The sequence below is a fragment of the Cornus florida genome, unplaced genomic scaffold (assembly GCF_030987335.1).
Source record: "Cornus florida cultivar Cherokee Brave unplaced genomic scaffold, ASM3098733v1 CherokeeBrave_3.0.0_Hap2_Chr02, whole genome shotgun sequence".
Taxonomy (NCBI): Eukaryota; Viridiplantae; Streptophyta; class Magnoliopsida; order Cornales; family Cornaceae; genus Cornus; species Cornus florida.
The window spans coordinates 68,114,872-68,133,474 of record NW_026775572.1 but is presented as its reverse complement, the minus strand read 5'-3'; the positions used below and the strand labels follow the sequence as shown (position 1 = coordinate 68,133,474).

Sequence of the window (18,603 nt, the reverse complement as noted above, 5' to 3'; positions counted from 1 at the left end):
AAATAAGTGAGTGGTCTGCCTTTGTTCCAGTGGCTAAAAAGTGAGAACTTAAAGATTAAAATAAAGTTGATAATGATTATAAAAATAAAAAATAAAAAAATATTGTATTTCAATTATATTGTGCTTTTTTTTTTTTTTCCTTAAGAAACTCCCTACAGTTTTATAACTACAACAGCACAAAAAAAGTAATAACATTATTTTCTTCTTCCCAGATTTGGACCTTTTAATGAGACATAGTCACATAACAAATATTAACAAATACGTTTTTGTCACCTGTTTACACATATATTTATCGAACAAAGAAATTGAACGTAATTAAGATAGGATCATAGAAGAATCATGAAAAAAAAATGTGTGTTGACGTTTTTCACAAGGTGACTTAATAAGATTTAGGGAAAGAGACCCCTTTCTTCACTTCCTCCCACGTGGGATGGCTTTATCAACTACGATAGGTATTAATCTCTCGATCTCTAAAATGGAACAAGTATTGGCAATTACTACTTTTATCAACTTTTTGCATCACAAACCATCAAGTTGAATCCATTTTCATGGATCTTTTAATCTGAATCAGTAATAATCAGTCACTTTGTACTTCAACTATTCAATAACTACACAGCTGACAGCACAAGCATGGACAGTTGAGAAACCTAATTCATTTTGTGAGAAAATTAAAACCTTCCCAAGCAGCTAAACAGTGGGAGTTGACAATAAGAACTAAAATTTTGGTGAAAACTACAACTAATATATTCACTACATTGATAGAATAACATCATCAAAAGAATCATAGAACTGTGCTACCCAAAACTTTTACAAGATTAACTACACTCAAGCTGCCTTGAGTTCAAAAGGCACTGTAACCATTTGAACCAACAGTACAGAAGAAGCATTGTGTGTGTGTGTGTGTGTGTGAGAGAGAGAGAGAGAGAGAGAGAGATCACAGTGCCTCCTTCAGATTGAAGGTTCTGGATATTGCCCTGGCCTGGTCATATTCGTTGAGCTCAACCAGCATTTTCTTCAATCGACGAGCAAGTCTTGTAGTCTCGGTCTCAGACACACCTGAAACATGTTTTTTCTCGAGTGTCTTCCCAAGTATCAGCAAGTAATCCACCAGTGGTTGAAGTTTGGGGCTGCACCATTTTATAATAAAAATAAGAATAAACTATTGGTGGGGGATTGCGTATCCTTCGTATCGCATAAAACACACATGATTTAATCAGCAATCTAAAATGAATAAGATTCCAAGGCAAACAAAATAATTATACAACCCAAAAAAAAAAAAAAAAAAATATTGTAACCCACTATTTTGTTCCATAAAAGTTTACTACTGATGCCTACCATTGTTGATGATGCAATTATTTCTAACAAGCAAGACAGACCCAACTAATTCGAACCAGCAACTCCCCTTTCTGCGAACAGCAGTAATTATTATTATTATTATTATTATTGTTTTGCTATCAGCCTGCCTTTACACAGCTGGTCCATGCCCCAAAAAAGAAGGGTTGCGTCAGGTAGCTTAATAGCCAGCGAAAAACTTTTGTTAAGACCATATAACCAAAGATCCTAAGAATATACGAATAAATGCAGGGTGTTTCTCCTTGAGCAATGTGTTGCATCAGCTCTGAGGTGCTTCTGAAAATGGACAAGGGCACCTTGATAAAAAGTAGGCAAGGGTTCCCAGTTCCCACATTTTTCTGGACAATCATGGGTAAAAGATATTATAGTCCAGGATAGTAGGATTAAGCTAGGGACTTGGAATATTAGAACATTGACAAAGACTGGAATTGGTAGCCCCTATGATCAGGAGGTCTATTATAGTATGTTTAGAAGAATCTAAATGGATATGAACTTTATTATACCGTAAAAGATGGACATAAAAATGGAGTAGGGATAATCATTGATAAGAATTTTTAGAAAATAAATGATGTAACTGCATAAAAGCATGACGAACTAATATTAAAGCATGCTAGGTAAGGAATATCTTAACAAGCTGTACCTGCGCTCCCCTGTGACACTTGGACCTGCCCACACCCCATATAATGCAGCAATGGTCCTTTCAGTTCTTGTGATTGCATCGTGAATATTAGATTGAATGCTTCGAAGATGAGGAAGAACTTTTCTAATTAGAAGGTCATCAAGAGCAAGCTTCTCCAGAACAGCCATAGCAAGAATGTTATTCCACAAGCATATATTCCTCATCAAACGAACAGACATGCCAAACCTATACGCAGCAATTCGTGATGCATTTGGCACAGCCTTCATTACAAGTGTACTCCATGTTGGGACCTATTGAAAATTACGACAAACAATTCAGCAGATATATGTGATAATCTATGAATCTTTCACATGCTTAGATTTCAATTCATATGAAAACAACTGCAGAAATTTAATTTGGTTTGGAAAATATACCATAAGATTAGCCACAGCATCAGCCAGACGGTTGCGAAGAACAGTAACTAATTCACCAATAACCCTGCTGGAAGTCTGAACATAACTGAAGACTAAATTTGTTGCTGAAACAGCGTTCTTTGTTTCACGTGTACTTACAATATCCCAGCAGTAAGCTATCTCGTGATGCAAAATTGGGATGGCAATCTTTTCCACCAGTTGAGGAATAAGGTCAGCATCAGCATCATCAGGGTTGATTTTACTTTCATCTTCAATACCATAATTGTAAAGCAGTGTATGCCTGAAAATTGTAAAATACACAAGCACCAAGTAGGATAAATAGAAGTGAACAAGCAGCAACACTTTGTGTATGCATGCATGAAATGAAAATTATATAATAAAAAAATTGAAAAATATATCTGCGTATGCGTACATGAAATGAAAAAAATATCTTTGGCTTAACCATGCACTATTTAGTATTGAAAAACCATCTATTGAAGCCATGCAGAAAAGAAATCAATCTTCTGCTATGATATGTTTGATGATGGGTTCAGGTCCATCATTAAACTGGTAGGCAATTACATACCCACTTAAAATGCTAGGCTACTATGGCATATGCAAGGAAGTGTGCCTGTGAGGCTGAAAAGATTTGGCCAGAGATTACTTACCACTTCATATTATCAAAATCTGCATCTTCATGAAGTGGGTCCCACTTTAAAAGCTCCAACCTCACATATGGCGAGAAGATAGCCGCTACATTTAATGACACATAAGCATCATTGTAACTTGATAAATAATCTTTCTTCCATCTCTCAAACCTTTCTTTAACCACTGACAGTTGAGAATATTCCTCAGCTGCATCGCTAAAGATCTGTTCAGCAGTCTGAAGCAACAAATCACGATTAGATTGGTATGCTGTACTCTCACTGTCACTCTCATCAGTGCTTGATTCTCCTTCTATTTGCTGATAGGAACTATCATTTTCCATGGATGATATTCTCTTAGAATCTGATTGAGCTTTCCTCCGTTGCCGTGCCTCCGCTCTTCGTGCCATATCCATTCGTTTTTTAAGGTTCTCATCCCTACCAAATTCATCTAGTTTCCCTGGAAGATTTTTTTCTCTCATCGCAGCCGATGCAGCCTGAGCTGCAGTAGTGGATGCTTCAACCAATGCAGTATTGCCACCACCTTTACTAAGAACCATTGTTGCTGCATTTATAGCTGCTTCTATTTCGATCATTTCATCATCCTGATCAGCAGCCCTTCTTTCTAAAATAGCTGCTGCACGTTCTTCGTGAAGCTTCTGCATCTGCTCTTCAAGTTCCTCTATGAAAGGAGCTTTATGCTGAAAAGAGAAAGTTACCAAGTGATTAGAACAGATTAAGAATCATGGTCATGGTCCCGTATACAGTCGCCATTAGAAAATATTTGAGAAACAATCAGCAGCAAAAACAAAGACACTAAAACCATGCTTCTTTTTTTTATTCACAACTCACTAAATAGATGCTTTAAAAAGCATGAAGGTTCTGGGATGCATTCCCCTTTTGAACGCTTTCTAATACATATTTACTAATAAAAGAAAAAAAGAAAAAGCATGGAGGTTGAAATTTTTTTTTTAAAAAAAAGACCGTAAACTTCTAAATTATACACGGTAGAGGACAATTAAAGTGGTGTCTGTATGAAGGGACATGCTGTACCTAATTCTCAAGCAAGATGGAGAACATTTTCTTGAGCCATTACGTAACAAGGGCAATTTTCTACCCTTCTCTAAGGTCAATTCAATGAGGGGATTTGAAAGTGGAACAATCATTTTGTGCATTTGTGAGCTGGAAACGGCATACTTTTTTCCCCTTCCAGAGGGAGGGGGCTAAGCTGTTCCATAAAGTTAAGATGCATTTCCTGTAACCTTCCTCTCAATGGTTATATATCAACACAACCAGCTAGATATTGGAGGGCAATTTATCATTTAGTCAATAGCAAGTATCAACATTGTCTAGATGGTGGGTTTTTTAGTTAATCTAATATGTACACGTCACTATGTGCGATTTCACCCCACTAGGGGCGATTTGTGAGGCGATCTGTGTTTTGGTTGTTTGGAATGAAATCTTTTCTGGACATCGCAAGGTTACCAAGAATTTCGCTTGGGGGAGATGTGAAGTCGGCGGTTCCTCATCGCGGTCCGTCGTTGTATATCGACGGGGAATCCGTCAGAGGAAGGATATCTGTTCTCTCCTCTTGTTTGGTAGGAAAATTTGACAAGGAAGTGGGGAGTTGCGATCGCGTGAAAGAATGGGCAGCGAGGGCTTGGAATACGACTTGTGGAGTGGGGGTTTCACCGTTATCCGATTCAATGCTTCTTTTCCGGTTTCCTTCTCAGGCAGAGGCCAAACGTGTGTTGAAAGAAGGGCGAAGACAATGGGGTTCTGCAACTTTGAGGATCGATGTGTGGTCCTTTCGTGTTGGTTGCCGTGGCGTTCTCAGTGATCAAGGTCTCAAGCAAATCCGGTTGTTTGGACTTCCATTACATTTATGGTGCCATGCTCTGTTCGTCGAAGTGGGAGAACTTTGTGGTGGTTATGTCAGATCTGACGCGGATGAGACCAGGGATGCTGAAAGCGTTCGGATAATAGTACGAGTTGGTCGTGATTGTCCGAAGTTTGTGTATATCAACGACGACACTTTCTGCTACAAGGTCGCGATTTGGGAAGAAATTTCGCCGGAGCTTGTTCCTTCAACGGAAAGTCTTGAAGGCAGTGACGGATCTCATCTTATGTCGGAAGAAAAATGGAACGAGCTTCTTAGCAAAGGTGAAGAAGGGATTCTCGAAATTCAACAGTGGCTGAAGGATCGTGAAATTCAGCAAAAGGTGAAGTTTATTGGAGGTAGACGACGAGGTGAGATTCACACGCCGAGCAAACGTGTCGTTGATGAGCAACACCGGTGTACACGTGGTGAACGGTGGGCTACCCCTTCAGATTCAGCTTTATCCTTATCTCTTGAAGATAAGGTAGGGAAGGATTATTTTCGGGCTGATAAAGGTTTTACTTTGGGCCATAAGTTATCAAGACAGGTTAGGAAATTTGGGCCTGATAATCATGGGCTCATTCAATCTCAACCTTACAGAGCGTATTTGGGTTCTGGGCCTGTTAGAAGAAGACTACAGAAAGGGCCACTAAGATTTGGTCAAACTGGGCAACTCCAAACTGGGCCTCTCAAGTCTGGGCCTATTAGAAAGGTACGAAAAGGGCCTAACTCATTATCTATCTCACTTACAAACATAAAACCTGGTCCTAATGAATCACAAGCCCATACCAAACCCTCTAATATTTGAATGAAATCCGAGAGGAGATTAACGAACGTCGGACGCCATGGATCTCGGTGGACTCGGAATGAAAAGCAGAAATGGGTCGCACGTTCTCGCACTTCTTCTCCAGGTTTGCGTCCTAATCTTTCTCTCAACACTCTTTCTACTTCTTCTCCTTCTTCTTCGGGTGAAGTGGCTAGCGACAGGAATGTTGTTGAGAATGTTTCGGGTCAACAGAGAAGTATCATTGGGATTTCGACTTCTAAATCAGAGTTGGACGTCTCAAAGGTTACTACCGATAGTACGGGTTTTTTCAATGGAGTGACAGTTTGTGTTGGAAAAGATTTGCATTTCAAATTGAATAATGATTCAGCCGTAGCTTTGCTTAAAGAGCTTCGGCTATTTACTTCAGTTAAAGGTTTGAGCAATTTTTCATCTGAGCATGAGGAGTTTTCAGTAATCCCATCCAAAGAAGTTAATGCTTCGGAAATAGAGGGGATTTTACAGGAAGGAGAGGTTGATGTTGCTCTTCAGCAGCACCCTTTTAACGTATCTTTTTCCGAGACAGATCCTGTTCACGATGAAGTGGACTTTATGGAACCTTTGGCTGTTGTGCGGCCTGATTGTTTGGAGACAACCACTGATCTGGGCATGGAATGGGTCATCGAGAATGTTGGAGCAGTTAGTGAAGCTTTGAGTGTCTCTGCAGAAGGTTATGAGGAACAAACCCTGTGTATTCTCCACGAAATTATTGCAGGAAATGGTAGCAGTGAACCTATTCGTGACACAAAAGAAGTCAAAGTCAGAAATTCACATCGGAAAGGCGAACAGGAAGTGAAGAATTTGATTTCTTGTGTTAACTACGATGGAAAGAATGGGTCGACCAAAGAAAGGGGGAGAACCAGGAGTGGTAAAAGGGGAGGAGGTGAATTGATTGTTTTTGGTTCTTCATGAAGCTACGACTTATAACATGGAATGTTCGTGGTCTTAATGACCCGAAAAGAAGAAGAGTTATCAAGGTCGCTTTGAGGAAGTGGAGTGCTCATGTTGTCTGCTTACAAGAAACTAAATTGGCTGATATTACTACTGAGATTGTCAGGAGTCTTTGGGGATGTAGGTTTGTGGACTTTGAAGTTTTAAATGCAACAGGCACTTCAGGTGGTATTCTCCTCATGTGGGATCGTAGATGGTTGTCAAGTTTGAACTGTTAAAAGGGTATTTTCTCGGTGTCATGCATGTTTCAGATGGAAGAAGACAATTTCAAATGGACGTTTTCAGGTGTGTATGGGCCTGTTACTGATAGTGATAAACCAGTCCTGTGGGAAGAGCTTTGCTTTGTTAAGGACTTATGGTCATTGCCTTGGTGCTTAGGTGGGGATTTTAACTCTGTTAGATCCCCATTTGAGAGATCCACAGGAGGTAGGTGGTCTTCAGAAATAACCATGTTTTCAGAATTTATTGACAATAATTTTCTTATCGATCTTCCGTTGGAAGGAGCGGCTTTTACTTGGTCTAATGGTAGGGAACCGGTTACTTTTTCTCGATTGGATCGTTTCCTGATTTCTGGGGCTTGGGAAGAGCATTTCCCGGATGTCTCTCAGGCTGTGTTGGTTAAAGTCACCTCTGATCATGTACCTCTTGTTTTGGATTGTGGTGGTTTGAGGTCTAGACGCACTCCTTTCAGATTCGAAAACATGTGGCTTAGATCTGAAGACTTTCAAGGGAAGGTTCAGTCTTGGTGGCAAAAAGGGTCTTTCACAGGCTCTGCTAGTTTTGTGTTAGCTAGAAAGCTTCAGTTTCTTAAAACTGAGCTTAAGAGATGGAATAAAGAAGTTTTTGGGAATCTTGAATGGAAAAAGAATAGAGCCCTTGCTGATATTGCTGAGCTTGATCGTTTAGCTGAGGTGGGACAGAGTAGGGAGTCTTTACGCTCTTAAAGAGCCTCTTGTCAAGCGGTTTTTGCTGAGATTGCTCATATGGAGGAGATTTCGTGGCGTCAAAAGTCTCGGGCTTTGTGGTTAAAAGATGGTGATCGGAATACAAAATTCTTTCATAGACTGGCCAATGCTCACAGAAGGTGTAATCATATCGGAAGTATTCGGGTTAATGGTTTTGATTTGTGGAGAGAAGAAGATGTGCGCGGAGGAATTGCTTCTTTTTACCAGCAGCTTTACACTGAAACTTTGGATCGAAGACCTACTCTAGATGGTCTTCCATTTAATACTATTTCTGCGATGGATAGGGATAGTATTGAGATTCCATTCACGGAAGAGGAAGTACTTAAGGCACTTTCTAGTTGCAACGGGGACAAAGCACCAGGGCCAGACGGATTTACTATACGCTTTTTTAAGGAGAGTTGGGAGGTGGTGCGAGAGGAGGTGATGAGTACTTTTCAGGATTTTTATTCTCATGGCACATTTGAAAAATCTTTGAATGCATCTTTTATTGCTCTCATCCCTAAAAAGGGCGGTGCATCTGATATCAAGGATTTTCGGCCAATTAGCTTAATCGGATGTATGTATAAGCTTATTGCCAAGGTTCTTGTTTCCAGGATGAGTAAAGTGTTGGATGGTCTTATCTCAGAATCGCAGAACGCTTTTGTTGGTGGAAGGCAGATTTTGGATTCTGTTCTTATTGCTGGGGAATGTGTTGACTCTAGATTAAGAAGCGGGGTTCCTGGCGTTTTGTGTAAGCTTGATATTGAGAAAGCTTATGATCATGTTAATTGGAAGTTTGTTTTGTATCTTCTTCGGAGGATGGGATTTGGTGATAGATGGATAAAATGGATTGACACTTGTATCTCATCAGTTATGTTTTCTGTTCTTGTGAATGGCTCTCCTGCGGGTTTTTTTGCTAGCTCACGTGGTCTGCGACAAGGTGATCCATTATCTTTTTTTCTTTTTCTCATCGTTATGGAAGGTCTGACTAGATTAATGAGAAAAGCAGAAGATTTGGGTTACATTAGGGGGTTCAGAGTTGGCAGAGATGTTGATCATCAGATCCAGATTTCCCATCTTTTATTTGCTGATGATACTTTGGTATTTTGTGATGCTGATATTTCTCAACTCAGATATCTGAGGTGCACTCTTGCTTGCTTCCAAGCAGTTTCTGGGCTTAAGATTAATGTCAGAAAGAGTGTGCTTGTTCCAGTGGGGGATGTTCCAGATATTTCCTCCTTAGCTGCTGTTTTAGGGTGCGGAGTTGGTTCTTTTCCTCTTCTTTATTTAGGATTGCCTTTGGGAGTTTCTTCTACTCTGGTTGGGAATTGAGACTCAGTGATTAATAGATATGAGAAAAGATTAGCAGGATGGAAAAAGCAGTATCTATCTAAGGGTGGGAAAGTCACATTTATAAAGAGTACTCTTTCATCCCTTCCTACCTATTTTTTGTCTTTGTTTCAAATTCCATGTTCTGTTGCTGATAGAATTGAAAAAATTCAGAGGGATTTTCTATGGGGTGGAAGGGGAGAGGAGTTTAAGTATCATCTTGTTAATTGGGATCAAGTTTGCCAACCATTGAGATTCGGAGGGTTAGGCATTCGAAAAATTGTTCCTTTTAATCGTGCTCTCTTAGGAAAGTGGTTATGGCGATTTGGAAGGGAACGACATCGTCAGTGGAGAAGAGTTGTCTCGTGTCGTTTTGGTGAGGGGAGTGGAGGTTGGTCATCTCTTCCAGTTACTATTACGGGAGGCGTTGGTTTGTGGAAATTTATTCGGAAGGGATGGGATGTTTTCTCTACTCTTATTAGATTCAAAGTTCATAATGGCAGGCATGTTCGTTTTTGGGAGGATCTTTGGTGTGGCGACCAGTTGCTTTCACACTCATTTCCTAGGCTTTATAGCATTGCAACTAATAAGCATGTTTTCGTGATTGATTGTTATCATCTTGATAACAATGGAGTTACGTGGGATGTGCGGTTTAGGCGGTCTTTTCAGGATTGGGAAATGGAGGAAGTTTCTGCTTTTTTGGATATTTTGTATAGGCAGAAGGATATTGGCAGAGGGTGTGATGATATTTTGTGGGTTCCTTTGGCTCATGGTCGGTATGATGTCCGCTCTATGTTTATTCATTTATCCAATTTCGTTGGTTCCGAGTTTCCTTGGAAGTCCGTGTGGTGCTCTAAAGCCCCTCTTCGAATCGCGTTCTTCGCTTGGACAGCTACATTGGGGAAGATTTTGACTTTGGACAATTTGAGAAAGAGAGGCAACATCATTGTTAATTGGTGTTGTTTATGCAAAGATGGTAGTGAATCCGTGGATCATATTCTTTTGCATTGTCCTGTGGCGTTTGGTTGTTGGAGTTTTATTTTCAGCATTTTCGGCATTTTTTGGGTAATGCCTAAGCACTCCTCTCAGTTGATTAACGCTTGGAAAAGCTGTCCTGTTAAGAAACAAGCTCGTGCTTATTGGAAGATTGTTCCTCATTGTGTCTGGTGGTGTTTGTGGCGTGAGAGAAATAACAGATCCTTTGAAGGAAAAGAATCGTCCTTAGCTAATTTAAAAATTCATATTCTTCGTTCTTTATTCTTTTATGTTAGAGGAAGTACATGCTCCTCGATTGATGATTTCTTTGATCTCTTGGATTCTATTGGTCCTTAGATCTTTTCTCTTGTATTAGGGATGCGTTCCCCTTTTGAACGTTTTTCTAATATATTTTTACTTATTCAAAAAAAAAAAAAAACATTGTCTAAATGGCGACCCCAAGGCTAATACCAGACATCTCACCCATCAAATGTTAGCTAACACAATTTTTTTCTTTTTTTCTTTTTTTCTTTTTTTGAAAGAATATTGTATTAGAAAGCATTCAAACGGGGAACACATCCCAAAAAGAACTACACAGGCCAAAAGAGCCACTAAACTCTGAGAGACCAAAAAACCAACAATCTCCCCCCATGGATTTACAATTTCTCCCCAAAACCCAACAAAAAAAGAGTGTGCTTCAAGAAAAAGAGGCTCGATAGCGTCATATCATAGTATCAGCAGGAAGATACACCCGGGTGAGATTCCAGTGCAAAACTAGACCGAAGATTTTGCTATCTAAAATAATTTTATCAGTAGCTAGAAAGCAATGAAAAAATGACAAAATTTACTATCAGATGATTGTAATGGAAAATATATTTAAATTGTTTATGATGTCAAAAAATTTCCAACATACACTTGGTGAGTTCATACTAGTCAACTGGGTAGGGTTGTCATAGCAGACATATAGCATACAATAATCTTAAAAACTGGCAGCAGCTCTAGTCAAGTACAAAAAGTGTAGAAAGTAGACGGCAAAGAGATATTGGCTGGCTCAATATTATTGGTTCTAATATATAATATTCTGATGTCAATAAATCTTCTATGACTATTGAATTATTAACAAGGAAATATAATTTTACAATTTTAAATCATTGCTAAATTTAATATTTCAACTTTGCCAAAACTTTTATCAGCAAGCAAGTTCAGTTAAAAAAAAAGTACAGTAAAATAAAATTTGATATATCTATAGCATAACAAAGCATGATTTTTTTTCCTTCGAATTCTGAAATCCCTGTTGGAGAATATCAAGGACTTAAATAATTTCGCTCCTATAATGATATTCTTCAACAAAACCCATACGTTAAATATATATTTAAGCAGATAGCGTTCTTAGTATAGTAACTTCTTCCCTTATAGAATTCCTCAATCCCACTCCATATAAACATTATCCTGGTGCTTACCGGGTTACTCCCAAAAAAACTAAATTCAACCTTTTGGGTTCTACTACTTACCATGGTTCACAGACGTAGACACGAAATGGATGCAAAACCGTATCTAATGTAACAAACAGAATTACTTATCAAAAAATATAGATATATGTAACATACAGAATCAAGCGCCACTCGTGAATTTCTTTTGGCCTTGCACATAGGTCCCAAAATGCAACAATAAGGAAATTTGGAAGTTGTAATCATCAGGTTAAGATGTGTTTTATTACCTTTAGTTGTTTTTATTATATGTTTTATTACCTCTAGTAGGTCTTATGGCATCTGATCCTGTGCTTTTCAGTCCACTGAAAAAGTCAAATAAAGCTCTAAACGTGGAACATCTAGGATCTGCGTTCTGACCAACTTCAACCCGCACTCTTAAAAAAAACCAAATAGCGGTTTCATTGCAGATCTGCTCTCATTTCGCAAAACCGCAATCTGAGCGTGGGAGTGCCAACCACTTTACATGGATTGTGTGGTTAGGTTGAGACTCGGCCCGAGTCAGTCTGAGTTAAGCAATTCCGCTAAACATGCTACTTGCAGCATTACACGCAATCGAGAACAGCTTGTTCTATAGATCAATAAATCTATGAAGGTCCGCTACTCAAAATCATTTTATCTGATAACTCTCAATGGTTTTATGGTGCGTTCTTCTGGACAACTTCAAGAATTGATTGAATTCCCGCAACCAAATACAGAATGAAGAAGAGAAGAATAGCTTACAAAGTGGCATATAGCTTCTCGAGAGAAACACCTAACCTAAATGGAAGATATTAAACTTGTGTTCCAGACCTTATCTATATATATATATATATATATATATATATATATTTGGGGGTTTTTGAAGGGGGGGGGGGGGGGGGGGGGGTGGGATTGGATCTTTCTTTTTGTTATCAAATTTTCGAAACCAGGTGTGACAATTGTGATAGATTTAAATGGATATACTTGAGACAGAGAGAGAGAGATCTGCAAGACAACCAAGATTTCTCATATTCTATGATTAAACTACAAGAGAGAAGTGGTTCATCAAGAGACTAAATCGGGGAAGAAAACAATAAAGTGATGGCTTCACATTTCAATAATTTGAATAGTTGACAGCTTAACCAATCAAGAAAATATCTCCTCAACTATTTAGGATTGGCAGGATGAGTCATATTTCACCAATTACGATCAATCAGAGACCACGACCTCAACTAAACTACATGAGATCTATCTTCCCTTACTTTCTCAGCCAATGCTATGAACAGTTTGGTAAGAACATCATTTGTCAAAAAAACAAATTTAAACAAGAAAGAATAATAATATGAAAGAAAAGAAAAGATAAACACTAGAAACCAGAAGCCAAAACATCAAGAAAATAATAGTTAAATTTTATCTACAAAATGTTTTACTTATCAAATAAATAAATAAATAAAAATTATTGACAGAATGTTCCTTAGCAATTAATAGACTGAATTTAAACCTGTGAAACAGCCCAAAACCCAACTTAATTACAACTATCACAACACAAGTATTAACTTGCACACCAACAATGGGTCATAGTTAAACAACCTTGTACCAAAAAGAAACGAATACACAAATACCAGATCTTAATACTATGGTGAGCATAAAAAGAACTGATGTATGAAAACAAAGATATGCAACTCATAGAACAGATGAATTCTTACCTGCAAAAAGTCACATATAACAGAAACAAAGTCACGTATCTTTTGCATAAAGATGAACTTCTCACCAGCAGCAGATAAAGACTGTTCAAGAGCAGTGACATTCAATAGTGAGGCAGATAGATTTTCATCAGTCCTTGTCAATGATGCAATGGTTCTGCCATGAGATTCCTGATAAGAAAGATAATGAAGTGCAGAGTTATATACATGTCCATTTTGTTAAAATGCATAAAATATACATTTAGAAATACCGCCAATTTCCCAATTATGCAAAGGAATAATATTAGATTAAAACAGATACTAAATAGTATAGTTGAAGTCAAAGGATTGCTCCAAAATATATAAGCTTTGATTATTAAAGGTTATCAATAATATTAATCAGGCACAAAGAAAAAGTCAAAAAAGAGTGCCTTTGTTGGATAATTCATTGCTGGATAAACTCAATCAATAAGGATAGGATGATAGAATACCACATGAGCAATTGGGCATGAAAATTAAATTAATCTAAAATTCCGTCTTTGGCATCAATATGCTTTTTGCTCTGTTTCTTCTCCATTAAATATCTTCTTCTTTTGTTCCTTTTTTCTTTTTTCTTGGCGAGAAACTCACACTCCACATGCCCCTATGGGGACTTGAACCCTCAACCTACTACTTTGGAAGGGCAAAGTACCACTGGGCTACACATCCTTTGGTCTCCGTTAAATATATCATTGTTGTATAATCATATTTTCTTTTGGTAAGTATTGTATAACAGTATAATATATTATACATAGTCTTGTGGAGATTCCAGGTCACTCTTTCCCATGGAAGGTGAATTGGAGGACAAAACCCCCCTTGAAGGTGGTTTTTTTTGCGTGGTGTGCCAATCATGGAAGCATTTTCACACTCGACAATCTCTGGAAGAGAAGGCAGATCGTGGTTAATTGGTGTTGCATGTGCAAGAGGACCGAGGAAACTGTGAACCACCTTCTTCTTTACTGCCCAGTGGTGAGGAATATTTGGGCTATGCTTTTTGTTGCGTTTGGTATGTCTTAAGTGTTTCCAGGATCCACAGTGGATATGATTGAAGCTAGGATAGGGTGTCTAGTGGAGAGCTGAGCTAGGGATGTTTGGAGGGCCATTCCCCTTTGTTTATGGTGGGGTTTGTGGAGTGAGAGGAATAGGAGAAACTTTGAAGGAGAAGAGACTCCTATTTGGAATCTCAAATATAGTATTCTTCATACTTTATTCTTTTGGGTTAATGGGCGTAATTGTAAATCTTTGGGGCATCTTTTGGATTTCGTGGATAGCTTGAAGCTTTATTGTCGCCTTTGGCATCTTGTGTATTCCATGGGAGCGCTCCCCTCTTGAGCGCCTCTTTTATGAAATCTTACTTATCAATATATATATTATACAATTACACAATTAAATGATTATAATTGGGATGTCATTTTCTAACCAAAACTGGATAAAACTTTTCTTCAATAAGGAACATTCATGAAAGCATTAATCAAGGGATAAAAAAACCTATAAGGGAAATCGAACAAGAAAAAGTAGACTGAATGCAATAAATCAGGCCCCATAATTAAATCAATGGTTAATGGCAGGAGTTTGGAATAACACGACCTGATACAACTTGGTATAAAGAAATAGGACTCAGTATATGAGAGATAAAAATTGATTTGATACATTTCTTTTGTGAAAAGAAAAAAAAAGGGGGGGGGGGGGGGGGGGGTTTCCAAAACAAATTGCACAAAAGTTGTAACAACAAAAAACAAAAATTATGGTCATTAACAACAAAAAACAAAAATTATGGTCATTAAATGGAAACAAAAGCATAACAGAACATAAAACATTAAATACATACTATGTAACATGGACTCTTAAAAAATGTATATAAAGTACCCGTGTTAGACATATGACACTAAGGGCATAGGATACATGTCCAACACATTTGGTTGGACATGCATCTAAAAAGCATATCCAATAATTCAATTTTATTTTAATATAGCTTCAATTTTATTTGGACATATGACACTAAGCAAAATGATTTCAAACAAAAAGGCTTTATGTCACAAGTCCTTTGCTAGCTGAATTAGTCTAAAGTTACCTAAGTATATGTCCAGCTGCTTGAAATCAACTATCAATTGTGGATTGATGATTCCCCTTCCAAGAACCAAGAAAATCCTAACTCAGATGAAGCAAGATTGCATTGTCTCCACTAACATATTAAAATATGGATAAAAATGCAATGACTTAGATGTTTTAGATAACAAGTAGCAAAATAAAAGAGATTATTTCCCCAATATAAAACTAAGGAAAACATGTCCTTAGTGCATTGGCTCTTCACTCCTTTTAGCCACGCATTAGAATGCTCTACTCATGTATAAAATTTTGAGTTAAGAGTAGTAGCATATTGGGTCAGGAAAAAGTTGGATCAACCAACTTGTCAATGCATTGTTTTAGACAGATTCAGGATAGCCTAAAGGCATCAATTCCTTGTACCAACCTTATCTTGGCTAAAATGGCATACACGAGTTATGTATTGCCACCCCTGTAAGAAACATGCAAAAGAGACACATTTAATTTGGCAGCATCAAGTTGGCAGGATCAAACAGATTTTAAAGTCCCACAACTGATAGTAAAACTAACATATGAAAATCCTGAAACAGGGTCATTTGGTTTTAGTCCACTGTACTTCTTACCTTATAAACCACCTCATAGGAGGTTAAGTCAAAGTTTAACAACTAAAACCATTGGATATCTGTCTACCAAAAAGAACTATTTACTTTAAAAGGGTTGATATCTCATATAGCAAGGGTCAAGTGTGTGAGACATCATAACATCTTATTCACAAGCATTGCTCGTATACTTCATACATTATTAAAGGTTTTTCATTTAATTTCTACGTACCCGAAGTTTCTACTTCATAAAAGTTTCTATTCCTTTACTTAATCAATTAATTTGGTTTCACACAAGGTTGTAAAACCATTAAAAACTAGTCACACCGTCATTTCTGGTATTGAAATGAACGTGGAACTAGGAAGTGTGATTGGCAACAATGGTGGCCAAAAACAACCACATTCTATACAGTAAAGATGCCAACAAGATGAAGGATAAAGACTCTCAGAGGGACATTTCTAGTCATGTGGATTCCTTCTAGAGGACGTTGAAGTACTGCATGTGCCCATTGATGTGTTAATATAAAGAAGGAAGGGGTAATGAAAAAAGGTATTTCTCAGACACACCAACTGGTAAAACTTGTAACAAATTGATGTTGTGTGCGCTTCTGACACTTTTCTACTGAATTTTGCATCACATTTTCAGCAAACATCTTGATATCAAAATTAAAAAACATACTCATTGTAAGTGTGTTAAAGAAATGTGATTTCAAAAGCAATTCAGCTTGGAAAACATGCATACCTTTAGCCTCCTCAAATTGTCATGCAAGGCTTTCTTAGCAATGTCAGCCTGTTGAGATATTGACATCACATCAAGACCTGAAAAGGCTCCAACAGCTCCTCCGATGCTCGGACCAGCAGGCACACTAGGCACCGAAGAATAAGAAGATGTTGCTGCAGGTGGGTACATATAGTTTTGTTGGGGAACACTCTGAACTACAGGCACAGCACTACTCCCCACTCTACTAGACCCATCATCCATTCTCTTCCCTAAACCTTTCCTGAACTGTTCTTCTTCCCAAATCTTGTCCTCCTCATCTTCATCATCAGCATCAACTTCACCATCCTTTCTAAACCCAACATCAATTGCCCTCCCATCAACAACATCCTCAAATACACCTTTCTTCCCAGTATCCAATTTCTCCCCAAATAAAGCAATCCTCCCTTGAAATTCTGGCTCCTCATCACTCAAGCCCTCCGCTTCCCCGTGATTACTACCCCCATCCAATGCTATATAATCAGGTGCCGCCGCCTGCGATTGGCGGAGCCGTTCCCTCTTAGCCCGAATTGCATCTATAGTAGCTTGGTCGGGGATGGAATCCCTACTATTGCTACCACCTTTCCCTAACCCTATGGAAGCCAATCTGGTCGCTGCATCGTCCTTGTCCCTCCTAAATAAATCAGCCCTTTTATTGTTTTCAATTTCTTCTTCTTCTTGGTCCCCCAATTTGGCAATAGTTCCACCAATAGAGTCTGATTCGGGTTTGACGAGCCCTTTCAAGACAACAACGGGTTCGAAGGAAGAAGAAGTGGGTTTGGCGGTGGAGGGAGGGGGGCGAGAACTGGCTAGGGTTCTGGTGTTCTTCTGGAGCTCAAGAAGGGCCTCTTTGGTGTAAGTGCCAGCTTGGGGTTGGACATTGGAGGGGAGCGAGGAGGAGACGGAGGAGGAGGGCGTGACGCGGTCTCTGACGGCGGTGAGTTTGTGAGACGAGGACGACGACGATGAGGGTTTGGGGAAGCGAGATTTGGAAGATTTGGAGGAAGAAGATGGACGTGTAATGGGTGAATCGTTGTCTTCGTCGTCGGCGAAGCTAAGAAGCTTTTTTGGGGCTTGGTTCTGTGGCTTCTTGGGGGGTTTTGTGGTAGAGGTGGGCCTTGATGAGGGGGGTTTGTCCGCGTTGCCATTATCGTCATCGCCGCCGTCGTTGTCGCCGGTCCGGCGGCGGAAGTTTCGGTGTCTGCTGCTCATGCTTGTTGGTGGTGCTCCAGTGGAATACCTCTGGAACAAAACGGAGGATGAGAGAGAGAGCGAGTTGCAGGCACACCGATGCTTCTTTCTCACCACTTTATCTAATCTCTCCAACAAGCTACTCCATAGTAGTATCTATGGATTGCTAGAGAGATGTACGCAGAGAGACTGCAAGTTTAATGGGAGACGATGAAAACTGGTGATGGTCGGTTCAATTGTAGAAAATCACAGTGGACAAAAGGAGAGTGACTTACAGTTTCCTTGGGTTATACCACGCACCTGAGGTTTAATTAATTACAAAGATGGTCAAAAAAAAAAAAAAAAACTCTAATTGGAAAAAAGAAAGCCACGGTCCATATGGAATTAGAGATTCGAAAGCGGTTGAATTGAAAAAAAATTAATTCAAAATTTTTCATTAAAAAATTCAAAAAAATATCATTAAAACTGTCACAAATTTTTGGTGTAAGGGCATATTTGCATTTTGACAGTCTAAAAAATCATATATATATAGCCTTTTAAGCTTTAAAAATATAGGTATACTCAAGGATGGGCATTTAATCCAATGAAGAGTTAGGAAATGCGAATGGGTCTGGGCCGGGCCAGATATAACCCAACAGACTCGACCGATTTGGCTGTTCATTATTCGGAAGATCCATAATTTAGATTCATATTGTATTTAATAAGAAATAATGAGAACAGACTGCCATTTGGGACTAGTTGATGTAAGCGGACCGCCCCACAAAGGAAGAAGGCCCATCAACCTTCAACCTAGGTGCAAAATGTAAGAAATTAGGGCAAATGTAGGTTTCTATAAATAGAAGCTAGTAATGAAAAGAATAAAAGATTGTTTGGAGTGTGAGAAAATCTTTCCATAATATAGAACGGTATTTTCT

General features: G+C 38.7%; 1 protein-coding gene across 1 annotated transcript; it reads right to left on the bottom strand.

Annotated features, from left to right (window-relative positions):
• Positions 1–638: 638 nt before the first annotated feature.
• On the bottom strand, positions 639–17,967 carry LOC132295232 (transcriptional repressor ILP1). The gene is made up of 6 exons (XM_059793406.1): positions 16,484–17,967; positions 13,085–13,252; positions 3,054–3,730; positions 2,407–2,686; positions 1,994–2,283; positions 639–1,127 (listed from the first exon to the last, which is right to left on the bottom strand). Exons 1-6 carry the CDS (start codon positions 17,708–17,710, stop codon positions 935–937), a joined length of 2,835 nt encoding a protein of 944 aa, XP_059649389.1. The 5' UTR covers positions 17,711–17,967; the 3' UTR covers positions 639–934.
• Between the last annotated feature and the right edge of the window lie 636 nt (positions 17,968–18,603).

What these genes read in the sequence shown, in the direction of transcription:
- LOC132295232 (XM_059793406.1), bottom strand. Translation starts at nt 17,710, where the DNA reads ATGAGCAGCAGACACCGAAACTTCCGCCGCCGGACCGGCGACAACGAC. An exon ending in TTATATGTGACTTTTTGCAG is followed by an intron (nt 3,731 to 13,084) that starts GTAAGAATTCAT and finishes TTCTCTTTTCAG; the next exon opens with CATAAAGCTCCTTTCATAGA. An exon ending in GATTTTGATAATATGAAGTG is followed by an intron (nt 2,687 to 3,053) that starts GTAAGTAATCTC and finishes TACAATTTTCAG; the next exon opens with GCATACACTGCTTTACAATT.